The sequence below is a fragment of the Neolamprologus multifasciatus genome, chromosome 7 (assembly GCF_963576455.1).
Source record: "Neolamprologus multifasciatus chromosome 7, fNeoMul1.2, whole genome shotgun sequence".
NCBI lineage: Eukaryota > Metazoa > Chordata > Actinopteri > Cichliformes > Cichlidae > Neolamprologus > Neolamprologus multifasciatus.
In genome coordinates this window covers 50,292,962-50,315,562 of record NC_140445.1, presented here as the reverse complement: position 1 = coordinate 50,315,562, position 22,601 = coordinate 50,292,962, and the positions used below count along the sequence as shown (strand labels likewise).

The window sequence follows — 22,601 nt, the reverse complement described above, 5'->3', positions numbered from 1 at the left end:
ACTTTGTTTGTGGGTTGTTGATTTGGCAGGGTGTGTACAGTTTGCTGGTACGCTGTTAACAAAAGGATATAACCCAGACAATAAGCAGAATGACACAAAAGAACTGAAGGGGTGAGCACCGATGTGTTCATTATTATTTTGGGCCGTCTTTTTCCACAAAGCCTCAGTGTTATTGTGAGTTTTAGAAGATTCAGATGTTTGCTTTGTTTGGCAGGTCTCATGGCACGAGAGTGCTCCCTAAGGTTTTGAGGGTACTGTTGGTCTCTTGCTGTGAGGTGCTTTGTAGTCCTGCTCGCTGCCCAAACTCAGCATCCCATCTCAAGCTATTTTCAGTTTCGGTTCTCTTTCTTATCACCATGGCAGCTGAGCTGGACGAGAGCGCTGCACGACTCTGTAGTGTCAAAGGGCAGAGGTGGGGTGGTGAGACGGCTAACTCGATAACATGGTGGGAGGTTTCTTTTGATGGGATCAGAAGGCAGCTCTTTCAAACAGGATGTGGAAAGGTCACTTTGTTGCTTTGTTTTATTCTAAAAAGTCGCAGCTGTAATCAGCTGTTTGATCCTGCAAACCCACAGAGAAGAAGAAAACTGTAAAATCGGTTGCGCATTCACCAAAAGCAAAAGAAGGCAGCAGCTGAACTGTAGCGCTGCTCTCAGGTACGGAGTCAGCTCAGGTGTCAGCATTATTACAGTGTGATGCTGTGAGAGAATAGTATGCGTGTCAGTGTTTTTTAAAATCTGGGTCAGAAACCTTTAAATTCAGGGCTGTGGGATGATCAGATTTTCTGTTGTAATATTCTGTAAGAAGTAATAAAGTGACTGTGCGAGCTGGTAAGGCTTTTGAAACGTCGAGCTGTGTGGAAGGTTGAGGTAAATAATGCAGGTTTTGGGGGAACATGGCTAGAAAACAATTCATATGATTGTAAAAAAGCGTGCAGCACAAGGTGCACACATTTAAATTTTGGTTAGTGGGGTTAAAGAGCGATATTGAGACAAAACATATGCCATTGTGTTAAGCAGAATTAATGTCAAATAACTGTTGACAGTTGTGAAAAGCAGTGTTCGTATTTAGCCAAGTGGAAACGGCTGCTTCTCTCAGTGGGACTTCGAGTCATACGAAGAGCAGGAGACTGAAGTCGATAAGCCTTTGCTTGAAGTAAATTGGATCTGCTTCTTCAATCATTCTGCAATCGATTCCGTTAGGCGTGTCCGTGTTGACTGTGACACAGTTTAAGGAAAAGAGAAGAGAGATTTTGCTACAGCACCAATCGCAACAGAAGCTGGATAAACTGAACAGAAGTTATTAGAAAAAGGAGAGAGAAAAGACAAGCATAGGTCAGCATAGGTTAGGACAGAAAATCAAAGCCTTTTCCAGCCTCTGACCCAATGTAAAGTTCATATTTTTATAGCAGGAGAGTCATGAGAGAAGTAATTCAGTGTGAAACATTGACTGGGTTTGGAGATTTATGTCAAAATATATATTTATTTAATTTCAAATCTGTCAAGACACATCTGTATATTATCTCCCATGTGCGGGATCTTTAGTTTAGGTCATGATAGGAGGAAGAAGATGAATGGAGAGAGCCTTCTTGGCCACGTGATAAGTCCAGTGTGTTTCCTACTTTACATCCTATGACGGCTGAGGTAGGCCATGACCCTAATTTAGATAGGAAAGTTAAGAAAATGGATGGTTGGAGGATGAAGGCATGATGATCACATTTAACTCGATTGGTTGCCCCACAAATTCGCCAAGCTGTCATGCGAAACCTTTTTCTTTTCTTATTGATTTTTAAAAATATAGTTAAGTGTGCGTTAAGGCAAACATTTCAATTCTTTTTTATCAAGTGTGAGATAATAAGACAGGAAGGCTGAAAGTGGAGGCTGTGTGAGGAAAAGGTGATATAACCAAAAAGGAGATGTGGTCAGAGGAAAGCGGGCACGAGCAGAAGATAGGTCAGGACGACAGGCGTAGAAGAAGAGGAAGAGCAAGTATAGAGAATACACACAGAGTTAAGATGGGATAAGAGAAGAGGAGTTGAAGGAGATGAAACAAGACAAGAAGAGAGATGAAGGGAGGAGATGTCTCTCCTCCAGCTCTTAGCCACGGGCCTTTGTGTCTATCAGCTTGGATTGCACACTGTTGCCTCTCAAAGTCTCTGGTTTACACAGCTTGACTGTTTAGATTCTTTTCACCTCCAAAACTTCACAGTTGGAAGCGTTTTAAGTGCATTTCCAGCCAGTCGACACACCCATGCATGATTACATATATTTAAAAAGAGAGGTGGTCTTTATTCATAAGAGATTGATCTGAAAGAGAGAATTATCTCTCTCTATCTAAATATCCTGGTCTAATCTGTGCTGTGACTGTGACGGAGCATTAGACATGCAGTACGAAAAAGAAGTGTTTTTAGCAGAGTATAAAAAACAAAGCACAGATTAGTGAAGCCATTCTGAAATCAAACAGATGTTGGGAAAAGCCGTTTAGGAAAGACTAGATGTTCCTTTCAAGTTGGTTTAAAATGCTGGTTGTTTCCACAACAGGAAAGCAGAGAAGTCTACATAGTGTGCGCTAAATTTGTTATTCCCTGCTGTCCCTTTTTAACCAGACTGAATTCAGCCAGACAGCGGGCGAAGCAGGCCAGGGAGGAGGAGGAGAGAGGGGATTTGGGCTTCTCTGGTAAGTCGGAAACTCCACGGATATCAAAACTTTTCCAAAACAGTGTGAACTTCCGGCCTTTTCGCAATCAAACGTTCTCGTTCTTCTCAGAGCCATTTCCCCTCCCACTGGATGTGAACACACACAGATGTCAGTCTGTTGCCTTTCCTGGCAAATGTCCCCAGTCTAAATATCTTCGTCTACGATGCTGCCAGAATGTGAATTTATTAACATTAACACTCCCTAACCAACTCCCCAATCTTTCTATAGCTACACGTCTTTCTCTTTCACTCTTTGTAGCGGTGCCTACTCTTTTGTTCTAGCTGAAAGGTAGAAGGTCAGCACTTGTTTGATTTCCATTTCTCTAGTGGCAAAGTGTGGTTTTGTGTGTGTGTGTGTGTGTGTGCCCGCAATCATTTTGGCAGCGAGGTTGGGCAGCCAATAAAAACAAAGCACTGTTGTCTGCTTTATGCCTATGGTTGTCACGGTAGCACACCCTCTCATCCTCGCCCACTGCTGTGAAAGTGGGCGTCAATACTTAAAAATCACAAAATAGCACTCAGTGCCTAAATTGCGCCTGCTGCCTTATTGACACATAATGCGTTATAATGGAAATCGCAGAGGTAGAAAAGTTCCCTAATGGCAGCAGTAAAGTAGCTCTCTTGAGTGTGAGGTCTCTGGATGCATTAGAGTCCAGAGAATTGGCTCTCCGCTTGCACAGTGATTTTTAAGTGACCCTCCGTAACCTTTGGCTCATCCCCTCATTCTGCCCTGCTGAAAGTGTGTCTGTGATTCAGCAGGGAGTTGATCTAATGCACTGTGAGCTGAGGTGACACGGTGTGATGTGTGTCCACCGCCCAGTGGAGTGTGAAGGAAGGATCCCACCTCGCCCTTGCAGCACGCCGTGCCAAGCGGGGAGGCTGGGAGTTAAGGGACTCTGACAGCTTGGAGCTCATCTGCCTCAGCTGTTGGTGCTATGGTTCTTTTACTTTTGCCATTGGGGGGCGAGGGGGCTCCCCTTCTCTTCCAGTTTATCCATTTATGTTCCCGTTTGAATCTCTCTCTTTGCCTCGACTTTTCTCTCTGTCTGTGTCTGAATTTGTAATTCTTTCTGCTTCATGCTCAGCAATCAGTTATTGTGTTGTGAATGTGTGCTGCAAGCCAGAGAGGCTGAGTGTACACTTTTGAATGGCCGCGTCATAGAGGGCAACACTGAGGAGTAGCAGTTTGAAGCACAGTGAGGCGTGAAGTGTGTATTGTGAAGAAACAGCTTTTAGGTCCCAGGCTTTCAATAGAGGCTAGAGAGGTTTCTGTTTACCTCCATGCTGCTGTCTTTCACCGCTTTCAATCACGTGTCCAATCAGAGCGTGTTGTATTAATGTTTTTTTGATAACAAATAGAGGTGAGTAGGAAACAGATCAAAGATCAGAGCTGTGCATCTATCTATCCATCTGTCTGTCTGTCTGTCTGTCTGACTGAGCAAGTATAGTACACTGAGTGCATTACTAAAATGTAAAATAAAATAGTAATTATAATAAGAAGAAACACAACCATAGGATTTTATGGCCATAGCTTTGATTTTTTCAAATGTCTGACCTTGCTACAACTGATTACGTGTTTCACTTGCTAAAGGCACAAAATTTCCTAAAACAAGCAACAAGTGCAGATGGCTGCAGCGCAGGGCTGGCAGAGCAAAGGGAAGAAAGGTGCCAACAATCCACTAGTGTCTGTGGGTCATAGCCAGTTATTTTCTGCAGCCAAACATTGAAGGATTTATTTATTTAAAAAAATGGTTTAAAATGATTCTTGATTCTGCTTTCTTTGGTTTTACCTAAAACTGAAACTGCATATTACGCATTCCCTTCGGTTGCCAGGTTCTATTTACCCAAACTTCATTTTCATTTTATTTTACATAGCTAGCTAGGGAGCTGGCTGATGTTTTTTTTTACTGGTGCAGTCCATCTTATTTGTCCATCTTGTGATATTACTACATTGCTGAATCTCAAAAAACAGTGGGTGAGGTGAGCAGTGTTGGGGAGTAACGGAATACATGTACCGCCGTTATGTATTTAATATACAAAATATGAGTAACTGTATTCCGTTACAGTTACCGTTTAAAAAGGTGGTATTTAGAATACAGTTACTTTGTTGAAATAAATGGATTACACAGCGGTACTTTCCTGTTTCATATTGTCGCAGGTCAGGCCTGTTTGGGTTTTGTTTGACAGCTATGTTCTGTTGTTCCAGGCGGCAGCGTTACGGTTGCCATGGTTACAGGGCGACGCTCTCTCTCTCTCTCTCTGCAACTGTGTGTTTCCTGGATGAGAGAGCGCCTATTTTGTTGTTGTTGTTGTTGTTGTTGTTGTGCTAAAATAACAGGCAGAATGCTACAAGCATAGCTCTAAAGAATGTAGCATCATGGGCAGTGTAGTCCGTGTTGCAGGGAGAATGGACCGCCATACACGTTATGTGTTATGTGTGAGCAAGAGGAGGGAGAAAAAGGATAGTGGAAAAGTACAGCAGTCATCGAGCAAAAACGGGAGCTGGAAGCATGTAAATATAATAATAACCACTGCAGCCAAGAAGAGTGCCTGACGAGCCCAGTTGTAAGTAAGCTATTAAGACTCGACTGTACACTGTGTTCGTGTTTTCGTCCAAAAACAATAAGTTCCGTTGGAGCAGCCTTTCAACGCCTGTCTCTGGCAAGAAAAGTTGACCCACACAACAAAGTAAAAGCTAGTTTTCGGCTATGAGCCGACACGGAACCCGCTGTATTAGTCAGAGGTCCCTTTACTAAGGTTCGGAGATGCGGACCTTCAGTAACAGTAATAAATCACAGCAATAGTACATTCACGTAGTTGTAAAAAGCATCATAATATATTAAGTAATCCAAAGTATTCAGAATACATTACTGTCATTGAGTAACGTAACGGAATACGTTACAGAATACATTTTGGGGCATGTATTCTGTAATCTGTAATGGAATACATTTTAAAAGTAACCTTCCCAACACTGGAGGTGAGTGCAGTTTTGTTCAGAATGACTGGAGGGTTTTCAGTAACCTTTGATGCTTGACATTCTTTCTCTCCCCTAATTTTGTGTCATGTCTCCTCTGCCCACAATCAAAGAGTTAGAAAGTGACCCCTGCAAAACAGAAAGGGCAACGTTACAAAAAAGGTTGTATGAACCCAGACTTTGCTTTTTTTGCCCAGTGATACTTTGGATAGAAGGAGTGTATGTGTGTATTTTATATATGTATATTTATTCCCCACTCGCGCTGTGGACACTCCTTATCCTTCAAGCTCAGGTCCTCTACCAGAGGCCTGAGAGTTTGAGGGTCCTGTGGAGTATCTTTGCTGTCTTTAGGACTGCCTTCTTCTGGACAGATATCTCAGATGTCGTTCCTGGGATCTGGGAGCCATTCCCCCAATTTAGGAGATAGTGGGAACACTACTGGTCTTCAGAAGAGAGGCTTGGGGTTTTGAATCCCAACCAGTTTATGCATCCATACTCAGGGTAGGCCCACATGCTCCCTAAGCCTACTTTGGAATGTGAGTGAGAGACACATAACTGGAGAATTATGCTGTTACAAAAGTCAAAAATTCAGGTGACTCAGGTGGTATTTACACTTTCATTTATAAACTCATGTGAAGTAAAATGCAGCAACTTTGTGAGTGGATGACAAAAAAAGAGGATAAAGAGAGAGATTTTTTCTATTCATGGATATTTGCTGAGCAATGACTGTAATTTTCATTTAGAGGTTTTGTGAATGTGGAGTTGAAGCACAATCCTCGGATTGCGATGTGAATGGCGTCACTGGAAAAAGGTTTTCTCTAAAACCACATATCTGTGGCAGCACCTCTGAATTTATATGTGACTGTTCAGACTGAGGTCACGTTCAAAAAATAAGATGTGTCTGATTGAGGGCCGCAGATGAGCATCAGTTTGAAAATTGAACAAATCAGACTCAGTGGGATTTGCCGTGGCTGCGTGTTATGAAAAGAATAGATGCGAGAGATTAGTGCTATTTTAGCCTGCAGTGGTAACACGGCCTAATTAGAGCGAACATAGTTCCTGTTGTTTTTCAGGTTCACTGCAGAGCCAAAAAAAAAGCCTAAAAGTTGCATTGAAAAGGCTGAATACCGAACATTAATTTCAGTTTTAGATTTTCCCAGCTCAGTGTAACTGAACAGTTTGCTGTGAGTAGAACAGCAGTTTTCTTTCATGTGGTTAGAAAGCAGTGATATTACTCAGCGGCTGCTCAGAGATCAGACACACTGCGGATAAGTAGTGGGATACACGCTTTCGCAGAGGGCCTCTGGGCTGCTCCCAGCGCACACTGTTTCAGATGAATGCATCAAGACGTTTCTCCGGTGTCTCTTCATTATACGCCTGACAATTCTCTTACGGTTCTCTGTGTCAACACTTATGTCTGTGCATGTAATGTCTCCTGTTTGTGGGAAAGAAGCTGCGTATAGACCCATTGTTTTAGTGTCTCTACTCTAATAGATGAAGGAGAAAAAATGAGATGTCTCATGTCTATTATGATGATTTACTTTTAAGAGTACTTGTACTTCAGCATTTTCTCATTAGATATAACCTTAACTTTATGACCACTTTTATGCAGAAATCATAGTGTATAAGTGTATGACATTGACATGTAATCCAAAGATTTACTGTAAGGTTTTCTGCTTTTTTCCCAGTGAGACTGGTTTTGTGAGAATTAGACACAAACAGGGAGATACCCGGAGACCCAGCTAGTTTTGGGAAGCAGATGAAAAAATAAGCAGATGAATAGATGGGCACAAAGACAGTGAGGGTCAGAAAGAGGCTGGTGAGGCCCTTCATGGGGGACTTCTGCTAGTCTTTGCCATCTTCCAGGGCAGTGGAAAAAGTTGGCTTCATGCACAGCTGCTTCACAAACAGCTCAGCAGAGAGCCTGGAGAATCTGCTCTGTGTCTGGTGTTGCATCTCCATCTTTATTTTCCCTGATTGCGCTCTCCTCTCACCTGCACAGCCTTCCCCCAGGCCTCGCTCCACCTTCGCTGCTCTTCCTGTCTGTCCAATTATCGGGGAATCAAAAGTTGTGTACTTTCACACAGTTATGTGCTAGGCCTGTTTCTTGGAGCCAGCCAAGCTAGCTGATCCTCCCTTTCCCCCAGTCTTTATGCTTTGTTAAGCTAATTGACTGCTGGCTTCGCTTCATATTTAGAGCACGGACACAGGGTTTCTGCCAGTTGCAAGCCCATCGGCATGCCGGGCCTGAGTTTGGCATTCCGCTTTTATAGATACAACAACAACTTGAAGCGAAGATCTAAGGTTATATGATTTTATAACTTAATACCATCTAACTTCAGTTCAGTTGATACATGTGTTCTTCTGCAATGCCACTCTTACTCACAAAGCCATCAATGCTCAGATACTCAGGCAGACTGGCTTAAGAGGGAGCATTTTTCAAAAGGAAGGCCCTACTTCACTTTACCATTATTTTTGCCAGAGAAGGATCAGGCTCTGGCCCATCAAGGCTTCAAATCCTTTGTTGGCACTGCGTGATTAGTGATTTTTGTATACTTTTTTTTTCAGTGCGAAATGTCTAGGATAGAATTTCAATGTGGCTTCAGGACTGAGAAGACTGTCCTTATACTGTCGAAACTCGTGGGATCTATCAGTGTTGGAATAGCCTCTGAGAAACCGAATGATTTATGTGCCTGCTAGCTGTGGGTCCTGGTTCAAGGCCGAGCCTATCTGCTCATCACTATAAACAGCGTGCTCCCTGGGTGTCGTGCTGGAATACAAATGCTTGAATTTAGATGTGACCCCTGGCTCACCTGCATCTCAGCCAATTCTAATGAGAAATCGCTCTCTGTGTACCTGCTGTGAGAGGGAGAGTAAAGGAATGAGTGTGTATGAAACATAGAGGCACACTGAAATAGCAAGCGATTCAGACTTTTATTTATGGGTGTATATTGGAATACTTTTTGCTGTTACTATTTTGACTGTATTCATTTTAAATGAGCACATTAATAGGCATTGCTATAAACATGGAATAAACACTAACCCCAAAATATTAGGATACCTAAACAAAGACATGGATTTTATTTGGGATAGGACAACATCATTTTAGTTTGTGGTGCTTTTTTAACATGTTGGTCCCAAATCTTCCATAGGTCTTCAAAATAGGTTAGCTAGTGACTCAGAAGGCTATTAATCACATCATTTTTATACTCGTTACAGTTTCAGTGACCTCTTTTGATGGGAGCATTGCCGTTCTGAAGGAGACCCCTCCCAGCAGGAAATAAATATTTCTTCATGCAATAAAATCGATTGCTCAAAATGAGCTGATGTTTTTGCAGCTCTGTTGTACTACAGGTCAAGGCTACGGGTTTTGCCTTTAATTGTTTTACATATGTGATAAGCATGGATGCCCATGTCAGCTATATTTACTTGGTGAAGTGGTATAATGTCAATGCATTAATTTTGTCCGGTAAAACACCAGCTATTCAACTGAGACATCTATAGAAAACATGTGGAAACTTTTAAATCAAGCCTGAGATGGACAATTTTCTGGTTACAGAGAGTTTAGGTTTACATTGTATCGTTGACACATCACAAAATTTTGTTGCGCTGAGTACTGAAAACCATCATCTTCACTTGAAATAGTTTGTGAATCACATTAAATATTCTGTAATTTTATCCTACACTTTATTCAGCCGTGTTTGGCTGTGGCTGCTTGTGTAATCACACCATTTAATGCTGAATAACTTCACCTTCATTAGCTGAGGATGAAAATGAATATGCAAAGAATATTTTCTTGTGTTTATGTACAGAGAAAAGTACTGTTTTTAGAGAACCCCCCCCAGAAATTGCTATAATATCCCAACTCATGAATAACTGTGTTTGAAGCGCACCGTTTAATGTAAACGCGACGACCAGTAAAATCCTGTTATTCGTTTTTTGTGGAGGTGGGTGAGGTGTTTCCTGTGGAGATGCTGTACTGTATCATTATGTGTTAGGTTGGTAATTCATTATTCTGTCATGTCAAGCCCCCCCCCCCCCCCAGAAAAAACTGAAACACCTCTGGGTGGCTTCCCCAGAAGCAGGTGACACACGCTTTGTCCTACAGCAATGTTTGACCTCACTGCCTCATCCTTTTTCCTCTACCTGTACTGAGTGATAGATGCAGCCAGATAAACGCCACAGGCTCCACCAAAGCCTCACACAGCCATTATCCAACACTCAGCAGACACTTCTCATGCATTAGCGACCGGTCTCATCCTGTCAAAGGCAGACGCAGGACAGAGACTGTTAGCGGAAGCTTGCAGACTGTTAGTGTTAAATGGGAGCAGTGTTTCCTCCGGAATCACCGGTTGACAAATGAGGGCTGATGGAGCAGTTCTTGTCGGAGGCCATTATTTTTGATGGGACCAGATGATCTGTAAGGATGGAGCACTGTTTGTCTCAGCTGCGGCGCCTTCTGGGCAAAATATCAGACCTACTCGAAACCACTCAGACTCTTCAAATGATGGATGTAAAAGGGAAAATTGCTAAGCTGTAACACCAAGAATTTTTTTGTTGAGTCTCTGGCGTATTGTCACGACTCAGCATCAGCCACACATCCAAGGAAAGTTGTGAAGAACATAAAGAGACTCCCTTTATGAGAAGGCTAAGTCTTTCATTATTGTCATTAATACTCATTAGCTAACGTTTCAGTCATCCAGACCCATGAGAGAGATAGAAGCATGTTCACACTAAGCCTCGGTAAGGCACCAAGAGTCCTGATCAGTCACTCAACCTCCAGGGGTTTTTATTTTCATTGTATTCTTTAATCTTCAAACTCACTCTTTAATTTGACCAAATCCAATGCTTCAGTTAAAATTAGGTCATTCAATTACATACTGACAAAAAAAATAGTTCCATCAGCTTAAGGGAGATGTTATCGCTCTCCCTGTCATTTCACTTTTGGTAAAATAAAACATACACAAGTTCTCGGCCTCAGAGCTTAATTAGATCAAATTCCATCTGAAATCCTCGGATGGGAAATTCACACTGAAAATTCCCAGCATCTCTGCATTTCAAAGAAATGTTGGAGGAGTTTGCACAGGGATATCTTTGATGGATTGTTCACTTCCCCTGGAGGCGAGTTTAGCATATGAAAACCTGACTACAGAAACAGAGTCCCCGTACATTTTGCCAAAGTAAGCAAAGCTCATTCAGACTCGACCCAGAGTGAATGTTTGGATCAGCGTTGCAGACACACTGCTGTCACATTAAGCAGCACTTCTATATGCGCTGCGGTGTATTTTGGTGAATAATGTGAGTTGTGTGGGTTGGTTAATGGTACTGTTTTTTGTTTTTCACTGAGTGTAAATAAGAGGAAAAAGTATGACTGGGAAAGTGAGTTGACTCATAATTATTCCACCTTCTGACAGCTAGAGAACCACATTTTTGTATTCAGTTTAATGTTCAAGTCTTTTTTCCCCTCTGTCTTGAACAATGTTTGGTAGAGTATTAAAGAAAGACTGCAACTAAAAATAGTAATGAGTGAAAACGGAAACAGTTGAAAGTTTAATAGCAAAAGCAAAATAATCAGAAAGATGATTACAGAACTCCATGTAACAACTAAGTACACCCCATGATTCAGTCGGGATTCAGTGGCAGGACCTTTAGCAGCAATAATATGAAGTAATCCATTTTCGTAAGACTTTATCAGTGTCTCACATTATTGTGGAAGAATTTTGGCCTACTCTTCTTTCTTTGTGCACAGGTCTCTGAAATGCCACCACAGCATTTCAGTCAGTTTGAGGTCTGGATTTTTCAGTGAAGCTTTTTCTGTTGTAGATGCGCTGCTGTGCTTGGGATCATTGCCCTGTTGCATGACCCAGTTTGGGCCAAGCTTTAGCTGTCACAGCTGGCCTCGTGTTTAACTCTAAAAACTTTGGTGCGCAGAAGAGTTCATGGGCAGTAACTCCAAGGTGCAGAGGCCCTGTGATTGTACCCGTCCAGTTGCATGAGATGTTTGTGCTAATATGCTCTGCTTTCTTTTTGGCATTGTGCATCATGATCAAACATTTGGTCTTGTTTGTGCAAAGGCAATTGTTGCAGAAGTCTTGTAGTTTGTTCAGGTGCAACTTTGCAAACTTTAGCTGTGCTGGCGTGTTTTGCATTTTTTAGAGAAAAGAAGCTTTCTTCTGGACACAACCTGTCCAAACAAGCCATATTTGTTCACTCTTTTTCTAATGATACTGTTATAAACGTTAACATTTAACATGCTTACCATTACTTACCCTCTTAATTCCTAAGGAAGCAGTGGGTGTATTTACTTTTTCACACAACTGTGTTCAGTCCTTCAACCTGATTTAATTTTTTTTATTACTGTACGAATTGCTTTAGTCATTTATTGATCTGACATGTAAATATATAATTTTTAAAAAACTTATTTAACTCACAGATGCTTTGATTCAGTTCTGTTTTTCTGAGCTGGTTCAGCACAAGAGGAAGGGTAACCTCCTAATAGTGTCTTTTAATAAGAAAAGACCATGATTTGATTTTCTCACACTTTGAAAGGACCATTGTTTGTGTCCTCTGTGTCTGAAATTGGATGGTGAGTCCTTTTGGAGAGCAGCGGAGGGGAAATGATTTGTATTCACCTGCCGTATCTGAAAGGGGCTGAGGAGGGGCTGAGAGAGAGAGGGAGTGAGCGAGAGGGGGCAGTTACATAGTGCTTTCTTTATATGATAATGGATTGCGCTGACATTCACACACATTGTTGTGCGGCGTGTCAGTTAATACTCTTAACTCGCGGGATGAATGGCAAATTTTAAACAGATGCCATTAAAGTACTGTCTCGCACTGGCACAGGTGACAGATTTATGTATAATGTGTTTTTTTATGAAAAAAACACCAACATGGCACCTTTATGCACGTGCAACATATTTGTCACGTCATCATTCACTCCTGCAAATGAATTCCTTTTCTGAATTTCTTTTTTTTCTCTCTCGGTTTTTTTTTTATGTAACCCCACTCTCTTTTATTGGCCCAGCTGGGCAACTAGATTCTTGTGTCAGCTGCACAAAAGAAACAAAGTGAAGCTGGGGACAGGCAGTAATGAGCAACTCCTCTTACAGTGTTACATATAGACCTGCTGCAGTGTTTGGAAGCCTTATGGAGACAATGGATGGTTTTGAGAGGTCTGGAGCTCTCTGAAGCCCTTCTTTGATTGAGTTTCCTGGCTCTAGGCTCCAGCGTTGAGGATGATTGTGGAGTGGGATCTGTAGGTCCAGGAAGGGGAGGACGGTGGGGGCCTGAGGACCCTCCTCTGTGCTGACCTTTTACAAACAGGTGGGGTGGAGTGGAAGGGGCTGACAGTGGAGGAGGAGAAGGAAGGAAAAGCGGGAGAGGCCTATTGTGGCGCTCTGTGAATGCAGAGGTGGCACTCAATAACAACACTCACTGCCTCCTTCCACCTGCCGCAGATTTTCTCACAGCTTACTTTTCCCACTTTTAAATTAAATATTCTGGTAAAACACTGTGATAACACCAGCACAGAGCCAGTGTTCACACTTTGTTTGCCAGCAGAACTTTCTCTCTAGTCGCATTGCTGGCAGCAAGTCTTTAGGGATTGCGTCAGTTTGTTGTGACGGTAGGTACACTGGAACACTTTGGCTTGGAGATGGCCACGGTTTCCTCCAAGGATAAATGTGAGTGACTTTGGCGATTACCCTGACTACTTTTTGTATCACAAATACAATTTTGTAGAAAAAAGCCCCAGAAAGACAAAAAAAACATGCAGAAAATACTTTTACTACAGTGCTGAACACTTGAGGAAAATTACAAAAAATAACTTTATTTTTAAGGTGTTTTTGAGTTCTCTCATTATCTTAATGATCTTTAAATATTACAAATTTCACCACACCTTTACTGAGCCTTAACAGATCTAGATATTTGCCCAGTAGATATTTTCTACTGGGATTTTCTGACACAGTCATCTCTAGGGTTTCCAGAGAATGTGCTGAAAATTATATAATAATCTTTTAGTAATGCCTGACTTCAAAGGAGAATGGAGAGACCTCATCAAGCTGACAGGAAGGCAAAAGTAACTCAAATAAACCACTTATTATAACTAAAGTATACAGAAGTGCACAAAGGTCAAACCTTGAAGCAAAGTGGCTACAGCAGCAGAAGACCACAGCAATCCCCATGAGTATCACTGTAGAGAAAGATGGCAGTATCATGATGTTTTTATTCAGGTTTGCGATCTTGGTTTTTCTCGTAATTGTCACATCCCTATTACTCAATAGGCACTACTATGTTAAATTTGAAAGTACAGCTATACTGTAAGCAATACTGCAAGCAATGTTAGCAAGCTAATAGCATGCTAACATTGTGCTAACATTTAGCTTAGCGATCACCTCAGAAGTTCCACTAAAATAACTTATTTCAGTAAATTATATGTGTATTTCTGTTTACAAGCATTCTCTAAAGGATTTTACATGAATAAAAAACTATTTTATTTCTTCCTTTATAGTTCTGTGAATCAATATAAGCGTGCTGTTTATTCTAATTATGTGCAGAGAAATGGCCACAGGATACAGATTGTATTCAATAAGACTCAGCCGCACCGCCTCTGTCCACCTGCTCCTTTCTCACTTTTGAATTACATGTTCTGGTAACACGCAGCGGTAACAGATTGTTCCAGCTCACAGTCAGTATTCACGCTTTGTTATCTGATGTTGCCGGCAGATTTTACTGGAGTGAATGGTACCCGCACAAAGTGCAGACAGCTCCAAATGACCAGTTGCTCCCTGCCTGCCTACATACTGTATCAGCACAATTCAAATTCCAGCAGAAGAGTGTTCATTATACAGTCATGCTTTTCTAGAAAGCCCTAGTTGCAACTGTTGACTCACAGCAATCATATATAAACACTGTTTCTTTGTGCTACCATGGCTGACTTAGCCCGCTGGAATTCATTTGCTACATCAGAGCTTTTGTGAGCCAGAGGTGATCATTTCCTGCACACAGACTCTCTTTATGGCACCCCTAAGCTTAATGTAAACTTCTCATATTGGCACCATCTTGAGAGACCCTTCACACGTGTAGTAAGCCATCCGGTGTGGACATAGTGGCAAACTGAGATTCTAATCACATCTCTTTTGTTGAGCTCAGAGGAGGCTGAGACAGTTTTTTTTGGACCAAACAGATGTCAAATGTGCAGGTTTTCTCTAAGGTTACTTTTGGGATGATAAATGGGCCTGGGCCTTTTTCTCCTGTTTCCTTTTTTCGTCTGTATTTGGTGAGAGAATTGACTTTTTTTTGTTGGCATGGAAATCTAAAAGTATTGAGGGGATTGCCATGGATACAGAATGCCCTTTTGGAGTGCAGTTTTGAGTGGCTGTACTCTGCTGGAAAGTGTACAGACAGTCCCTATATTTAGCTTGAAACCATTTTACTATCTTTGCTGAGATTTAAATTGCTTAACTCCTAAAGCACAATTTGAGTTTACAAATGCACAGATATTTCTATCTGCTGGCTCACAGGATTTGTTCCCAGAGGAGGAGATTGGGTTTTGTTGATTACTTTTTTTGTTCAAACCTGCCATGTTTCTGTGGCTGAAGTTTGTCTTGTGTTGTCGTATGAGGATTTTAACAGTTTCTTTAGCTATTCAGGAAGCAGGTCGGCATGCATTCCCCCCACTCCTCTTGCATTTGCTCATGACAATGAACGTCTGCTCAGCATATGAATGGCTTCACCCATAACGCTCATGTGGTAGGGCAGGCATACTCGAGCTCCGTGCTTTGCACTGCTCCGGTGTTTATCTGCCCCCTTCTGCACAAGCAGAAATGTTCTCATACATAAGTAATTATAGTGTAGTGATCAGCTATTGCATAAAAGTCAAGTTCAGATACACATTTGCTCATTCAATCGTGTGCTGCTTTGCCACCTGTTCTCAATTCATCTATGCTTTTTAAAAGTGGCACTAGTAATTATTTCAGATGTCATAAAAATACTTTTAAGTCCAACCTTACTGGGGTTTTTTAAAAAGAATAATTAGTTTTAGCTAGATTGTGAAGCAGTGAAACGATTCCCCGCTAGTACTTTTCCTAAGGAGAGGGATTTATACACAAACCCCAAGAAGACCACAAGTCCACAAGAGACCTAATTGAGGAAACACAGCCATAATGTGAGGACATGACTTAGCAACTAAATGTATCCAATAAAAGAAATATGTATTTTTATTGCACTTGGATTCCTTATCGATAATGTATTCGTTATCAGTGATATCCCTAATTCTAAGTCTAGCCTCAGGCAATCAGAATATGCAATTTTGTTTTTCTCCCAAGTCTTGGCAATCAGGGATCAAAGAAAAAATAATGATTGTAACGCAAATCAAAATCTGTTTTCATTTCCACCTGCCCAAAAAAAAAAAGGAAAGAAAAGAGAGTTTTGCTTTTTCCTAAAATATAGGGCCAGGGTAAGGTTAGCGTTATCATCTCTGATAACTCTAGACCTCCAAGGCGTTAAGAGCACCATCCCATCTAGTGGTGCTGCTTCCATCTGCATGTTAAAGAGGCCGTCTTCCTCAGAAGTGCCGGCGCCGTCTCTGATTAGCATTTAGGCAGAGGGAACAGCGAGCGAATCCTGAAGTGTTTTTGGCATGTATGGCGAGCAAGCTTTGTGAATGTCAATGTGTGGCGCTCTGAAAGAAGGTAAACTAGACAAATTGCCGGACATGTTGCATTAGCAGCAGATGCCAATTAGAATCAAGACTTGTTTTATGTCGATAGCCAGGGGAGTTTCAAAAACAAAGCCTTGTAACTTTAAAGGCCTGCCCCCAGAGATGTAATCGAGCTTTTCCATGAAGTGTGGCGACTTGCCTAAAACAGTTTTTCAAAAAGCAAGAACTCATGACGTAGTAGACAAAACATAAAGGTCAAAGTATCTGAAAAATCCAAGAGCCTACACATCCCATAATTACACCCCATGCACATGTTCTTTTTCTTTGAGTAATTTTCTGCCTGGTGCAAAGTCAGTGGAGTTCACATCATATAAAGTGGTTAATATTACTAATGAAAATACTGAAGCCTATTTACTCATGTGTTTGGGAGGTCTATGCATCAAAACCACTACAGCTCTGGCCAGAAAGCTGAATTTAAATAGCATCTTTACAGTGAATCAGATGATTGAAGATCTTTTATTGTGTTGCATTGTACTGTTCAGATCAAGGGCTCTGGTGTGTTCTTTGGGCTATGGGGTCTCGCTGAACAACAGGACCCCAATTCATATGTTAACCACACCAATTATTTGCATACGCTGCCTCATTTACAAAAGCTAATGAGAAGATTATGGGAAACATACACTGAAGCCGGCCCATGGAATGTGTGTTGTGGTCCTGTGGCTGCTAATAAGAGGCCCGTGAGAGGTATTAGTCAAAGCCACTGAACATTCAACCTCATGTATCATTGCTGTAAATTGTATCACCGCTTTCCCCTGTTTAGCACATTAGCTGTGAATCCACAGCTCAAAAAGACAAAGGATTAAACTGTATTATTATATTATATTATATTATATTATATTATATTATAATCTACAGTGATGTTTTTAGCTAAACTGTAATAACCTTACTATTTGTTTAACTTCTTTGACCTCAACTTTGAGATCCATGGAAGACACACACACATACACAACCACACGCACACACACACACATACACAACCACACGCACACACACACACATACTCCTGATGTCTAATAGCACAGAGAAATACATGCAGCCCAAGGCATGAATAGCAGGCACCGAGAGCACCCGGCAATCTCAGAAAAATAAACGCTTCCAACCGAATCAGTTTCCTCATCACCTCCTTCCTGAGCGTGGAGTCATTCTCATCATAATACCCCTCCACCCCCATCCATTCAGGCATCTGTGGGGGATCCCTGCTGCTCCATTAAGGCCATACCGAGTCTCACAAACCCCTGATTGCATGAGCCATCAATAGCACTGATTATGGAAGTTAATTAGGGTGCTTGGTGCAGGAGAAAGGCTTGTTTTTCATCATAGATGTTAAAAGTGTAGAGTTCTGATGCAATAGCTGTGATTCTGTCAGGGTTGCAGTGTTGCATCACTAATGTTTGGCACATACAATGGCAAGATCTGTGCAAGTGATGAGCATATGAGGCATATAGTGTTATCCGTTGCTGTGAGGGGAATTCAACTGGGATTTTTTCTATACTGACTGCAATTCATTTACACTGCGGTCTACTTCCATTGTCAGTCCTCGTGCCCCTGTCACCTCTATCTGTGTGCTCAGACACGTCCTGACCCTCACATTCTGTTGACAGCCTCTGTGAATGTGCTTTATCCTGGGTGTGTATGTGCTGTTGCGTGTGCTATGTCCCTGACATGTGCACAAAACCAATTAGTTTTGGGATGGTGAAGTAGCTGGGTATGGGAAAATGACAATGGAGTAATTGAAGAGGCTGGATGAATGAGAGGCAGACAGCTCAATGCAGCTTTTACAGAGCAGAGTGTTGACAAAATGAAAAGCAAGACGTGAGCGAAGGTGGTCTTATGTAGTCGGAGACAGTAATTAACATTGCAGCCTTTCACTTTGCTGACATTAATTTTTTACTGAACTTGGCTTGTTCGGTATTTAAACGCTAGCTTTGCTCATTCATTTTTTTTCTGCAATCAGATAACAAAGCTGGCCATTTGTAAACCACATGTTTGTTTGTGTTGGCTTTTCTTTGTAACCATTTCAGGCACGATTTTCAACAACTTTAACCTCACATTAAGCTGAAAATGTCTGGCTGAGTAAAACAGTTCCAAAAAAACTTGCTTTTCCATATTTGATCTTCACTTGTCTTTGAATGTAAATGTTTCAAGAGATGTAAGAAATGTACAGAAAACCCATAAAACAATAACTTCAAAGTATTGTAAAAATTCAAAATATTAATATTACTTCATCACAAGTAGTTTATGATGCCACAAGCAACAAATGTACCAAATGTCCGCAGGATTATTATTCGAGTTACCGCGTCCTCTTAGCTCACTGATACATATCTTTCAGTGTTTTTTACACCCTGCAGCTTTGTTTTTGGTTTACTGTGGCAGCTGTCATGGTGTTCAGATGATGTACTCTGTCTGCAAGGAGAGAGCTGAGACTAAAATATGTTTTCAGTGCTGCCTGTTTGTCTGCAGGCCTGTTTGCATCAAAAAACGACCTTTCTGAAGTCTGTGAAACTTGATGGATAAGGTGAAGCACAGGCAAGGGAACAATGGAAAATATGGCATTGACCTCGGATGGGCTCTCCCGCTTGTCTCTTGTTTTATAGATGCAGCTGGCAGCAGTTGTGAATAAGCACTGTATTTGTCAAATCTACAAGTTTAAAGACATGGTTCACTCCCAAATCTAACTTGGTGTTATTTTTCAATCTAAATCGTTTTCATGTAAGTTGCCAAATTTTTGAGATATCGGCTGTAGAAATGTCGGCTTTCTTTTGAATAGAATGGAATAAATTGGCACTTGCCGTGTAGTACTCAAAGTGGCACTTTGTAAAACTCACCAGAAATATATTTTCTTGTTGGCCAATATATTTGGTTCTGAAATCACCAAATATTGGTATCGGCTGTAAAAACGATGTCATCACGAGGTAGTGCCACGAACAGTTATCACGTTTCAAAGTGAGACACCAGCTTAGTTTTCTTTTTCAGCTTTATCTATATGAAAAAGAGTGAAAATCATTTCTGGAAGTGCCCTTACCAATCTGTTGTGTTTTTGTCTAAGAGACAATTTCCTGTTCGATATTATCAGCCATCTGACGGCTTTTGGCACAGCACTCCAAACGGGACTGGGGTTTTATCTGAGCTCCAATATGTTGACTTTGGGCTTCCATCTTCTGTCAGCACAGGATGCATAGGACAGTCCGGCAATAGAGAAATATATTTTGCGATTAAGGTTCACCTTGAATAATTGTATATTGAAATAAAAAATTGGTTTTGAACTCTAGTTTCTTTTTTTTTCAAGATTCAGGCCCTGCTTGGATTACGCTCAAAATATACTGAACGACATGGAGTTTCCACAGTCACTCAACTGTTAGACGGATATGAGGTTTGGCCTCATATCACTGCAACTCACAGGGGTGACTGTAGCAAACAGACATATACTGTACACACATACACACATACAAGTAAACACAGGCCCACACGTGTACAGTGTGAACAAAGAAAACGCACTGGCTGGCTGGAGCTGAGCTGCTACACCTCATTAAATTGGGAAATGAATCTAGGATGAATCCCTGGCTCCATTCCAGATAAGAATCTCAAAGCTTATTGGGGATTCACCATAAAATGTATAATTAACACATTTATTCTGTTGCTGTCACACGCTGGCCATTTTTACTTCATCCTTTTTTTCACTCTCAGTTCGGGCTGTAATTTATGATTTAGAAAAAAACCCCCAAAAGTAGTGATGGTGACATTAATGCCTTAATGCCTAATACCAAACAAAATGAATTGGTGCTAGAAAATCACTGCGCTGCAACGCCTTACTCATAATCGTGAATGGATTTTGCATAAACAACATGTGATTGTAAATTTCCAGCAGAAGCTGAAAATATACTGAAGGAAAGGGAATGTAGAGTTTCAGCACCGATGCCTGCAGCCTGCAAATTGGCTTGATGAAATGACCCTCTGGATCTTTTCATGTCAAATCCCAAGCCAGAGCTGCCTGAGGTGTCCACAGCAGTGTGATTGGCTGCCCTGGGTGAATAATACAGGCCTTCCCAGGAGAGGTGTAGTTGAAGCTGGGGGCAGTAGACATTAGCCTTGGTCTCTTCCCATGCTACTAGACACCGGCTCTGAGGATGGTTCTGAATCATGACTTTAGGGCAGCACTAACAAATACCTCAGTTCCTCTAGGAAGACCAGGTCTTACTGCATGGCTGTCTAGCCTCTGGTACCAGACATAGCTTTTACAACCTCATCTGCAGCCCTGACCTGCCCCACGCCCTAAGCAGGCATGCAGTATGCATGTGTAACTCCAGCTTTAGAGTGATTTTTTTCATTCTGAATTTGTTAGTGTGCTTATGCGATAATGTAGCAAATTAATCTGCCTGAGCTCTAAATTAAGCTGTGACATTTTTAATATGGTGCCAGTGGATGAAGAAGCAAGATAAAAACAGGTCAGACTACAGTTATTAAAAAGACTCCTCCTAAGTTCATTTTCTTCATTCTTTTGACTCGGCAGCACTGAATTATGCAGATTAATATGAATTCAAATGAGCAGTCAATTTAACCTTGTGCTTTTTTAGATTTCTCTGAAGTTTGAGCCACATTCTGATCTTTTATAACTTCAATATTATATTCTATGATCTTTTGCCTGGATTAAGGTGTAATGTGGTAGCTGCGAGCTGTGTGGCAACAAGTGAACATTTTTGTTCTGTGGTTTTGTGATGTGACTAAATTTTGCTTTGCTTTCTACTCAGTTCATTCAACGCTTGTGTTGTGATCAATGACTGTAGAGCAATGACTGCAGTCACTGGTTGTGATGGAGACACAATTTGATAAAACTACTTAACAAAAAAAAAAATCCCCACTTAACAATGAATCAGTACCCCAGTTTGCCCAAGCAAGGAAAACATACGTCACCTCAGCTTAACCTGAAATCTTGTTGAACTTGTACCAACTGACCTCGACAAACAGAGATGTCACACATATTTATTTCTGTCTCATCACGTATGACATTCCCACTACAGCAGTCTCATGAAAGAATGATGGTTCGCTCTCTGAAATCTGACCTCATTTCAGATCACTTTGCTGCTGGCTCAGCCGGTCAGTCAATCACATTGATAAAGCTCCGAGTGAAATGGAAAGTAAAGTGAGTGTCCCCTTGTCTTGTCCCTTGGCATATCATCTGCCAGCTGATGTGATCGATACGGCAGAGAAACCTAATGGCATCATGGCCGCACCTGTGATTAGCCCTGCAAAATGAACCCACGTGGGCCCCGTCGGTCGCTATCGGACTGCACTAGATCAAAAAGATAGCTTCCAGCAAATTGCAGTGGACGGTAAATAACATCAATCTGTGGCTAGAGCTATAATGTGTCTCTCTCTCATTCTCTCTTTCTTTGACTCAAAACCACATAATAGAACAAAACTCATTATATGACTGATGACAGCAGTAACTGGATGTGCTATTCAGCCCAGCGGTCTCTGTCCTTGCTTATGTCTCTAAAAGCCTCTTTCCTTCTTTTGTTCTTCTCTTGTCTCTACCTGCAGTTGTGAAAGTGCACGTGTCCTCAGAGGCGGTGCGTCACTGAATTTGGGGGCAGACCTTTGCGTCTCACGTGATCATGGAGTGGAGGAGGATGGATGTAGGAGTGCTTCTGCTGTTCCTGGTGCACCTTGCCACTGCGCTGGAGGTCCCACTAGACCGTAAGACAACAAATCACACACAGCTGTAAACAAAGTGATCGCACAGTGTCAGGTTTACTTTGCATTTAGTTACAAGATAAGTCACCCGGCCTATTAGTTGATCAAACATTTTGATAATCAAGCACATAAAAGCCGAATTTATTTTGATTTTGGATTGACAAATGTACCGATAATGACTTCCAAGTCCAGTACAGTTTGGCTGATAAAAGTTTTACCCTTGTATAACACTGTATAGCTTTTTCTTCTTTATGTTATAAATATTGTTAACAATTCATTAATTTTGCCTTAAATTTCAGAAAAGTACGAAAACAAGCTATTTTTAATTTCTGAATCTAAAAATTCTGCTTAAACACATCCATTTGAAAGTAGAAAACATTTGTTGTTCATGTGAAAATTGGCTATTAAATAATTATTTTGGAGAGTCAAATAACTATTTTAGCTCTAGTCTAGTCTAGCCTTTCTTGTATGCATCTGTGTAGTTTCATCAATGTACTTTATGTATTTACCAGTTACTGTG

At 41.3% G+C, this 22,601-nt stretch overlaps 1 protein-coding gene across 16 annotated transcripts in view; it reads left to right on the top strand.

The window, feature by feature from the left end:
• nrcamb (neuronal cell adhesion molecule b) overlaps positions 1 to 22,601 on the top strand; it is an 80,583-nt gene that overhangs the window by 34,576 nt on the left and 23,406 nt on the right. For 13 of the 16 annotated variants that reach the window (XM_085169112.1, XM_085169114.1, XM_085169109.1 and 10 more), the window contains exons 2-3: positions 2,606 to 2,676; positions 21,929 to 22,084. In XM_085169112.1, coding sequence (XP_085025238.1) covers positions 22,003 to 22,084 — 82 coding nt within the window. In that variant the 5' untranslated portion in view covers positions 2,606 to 2,676; positions 21,929 to 22,002. The remainder of the gene's footprint in view (positions 1 to 2,605; positions 2,677 to 21,928; positions 22,085 to 22,601) is intronic. The other 3 variants (XM_085169113.1, XM_085169111.1, XM_085169110.1) reach the window with 1 other exon arrangement.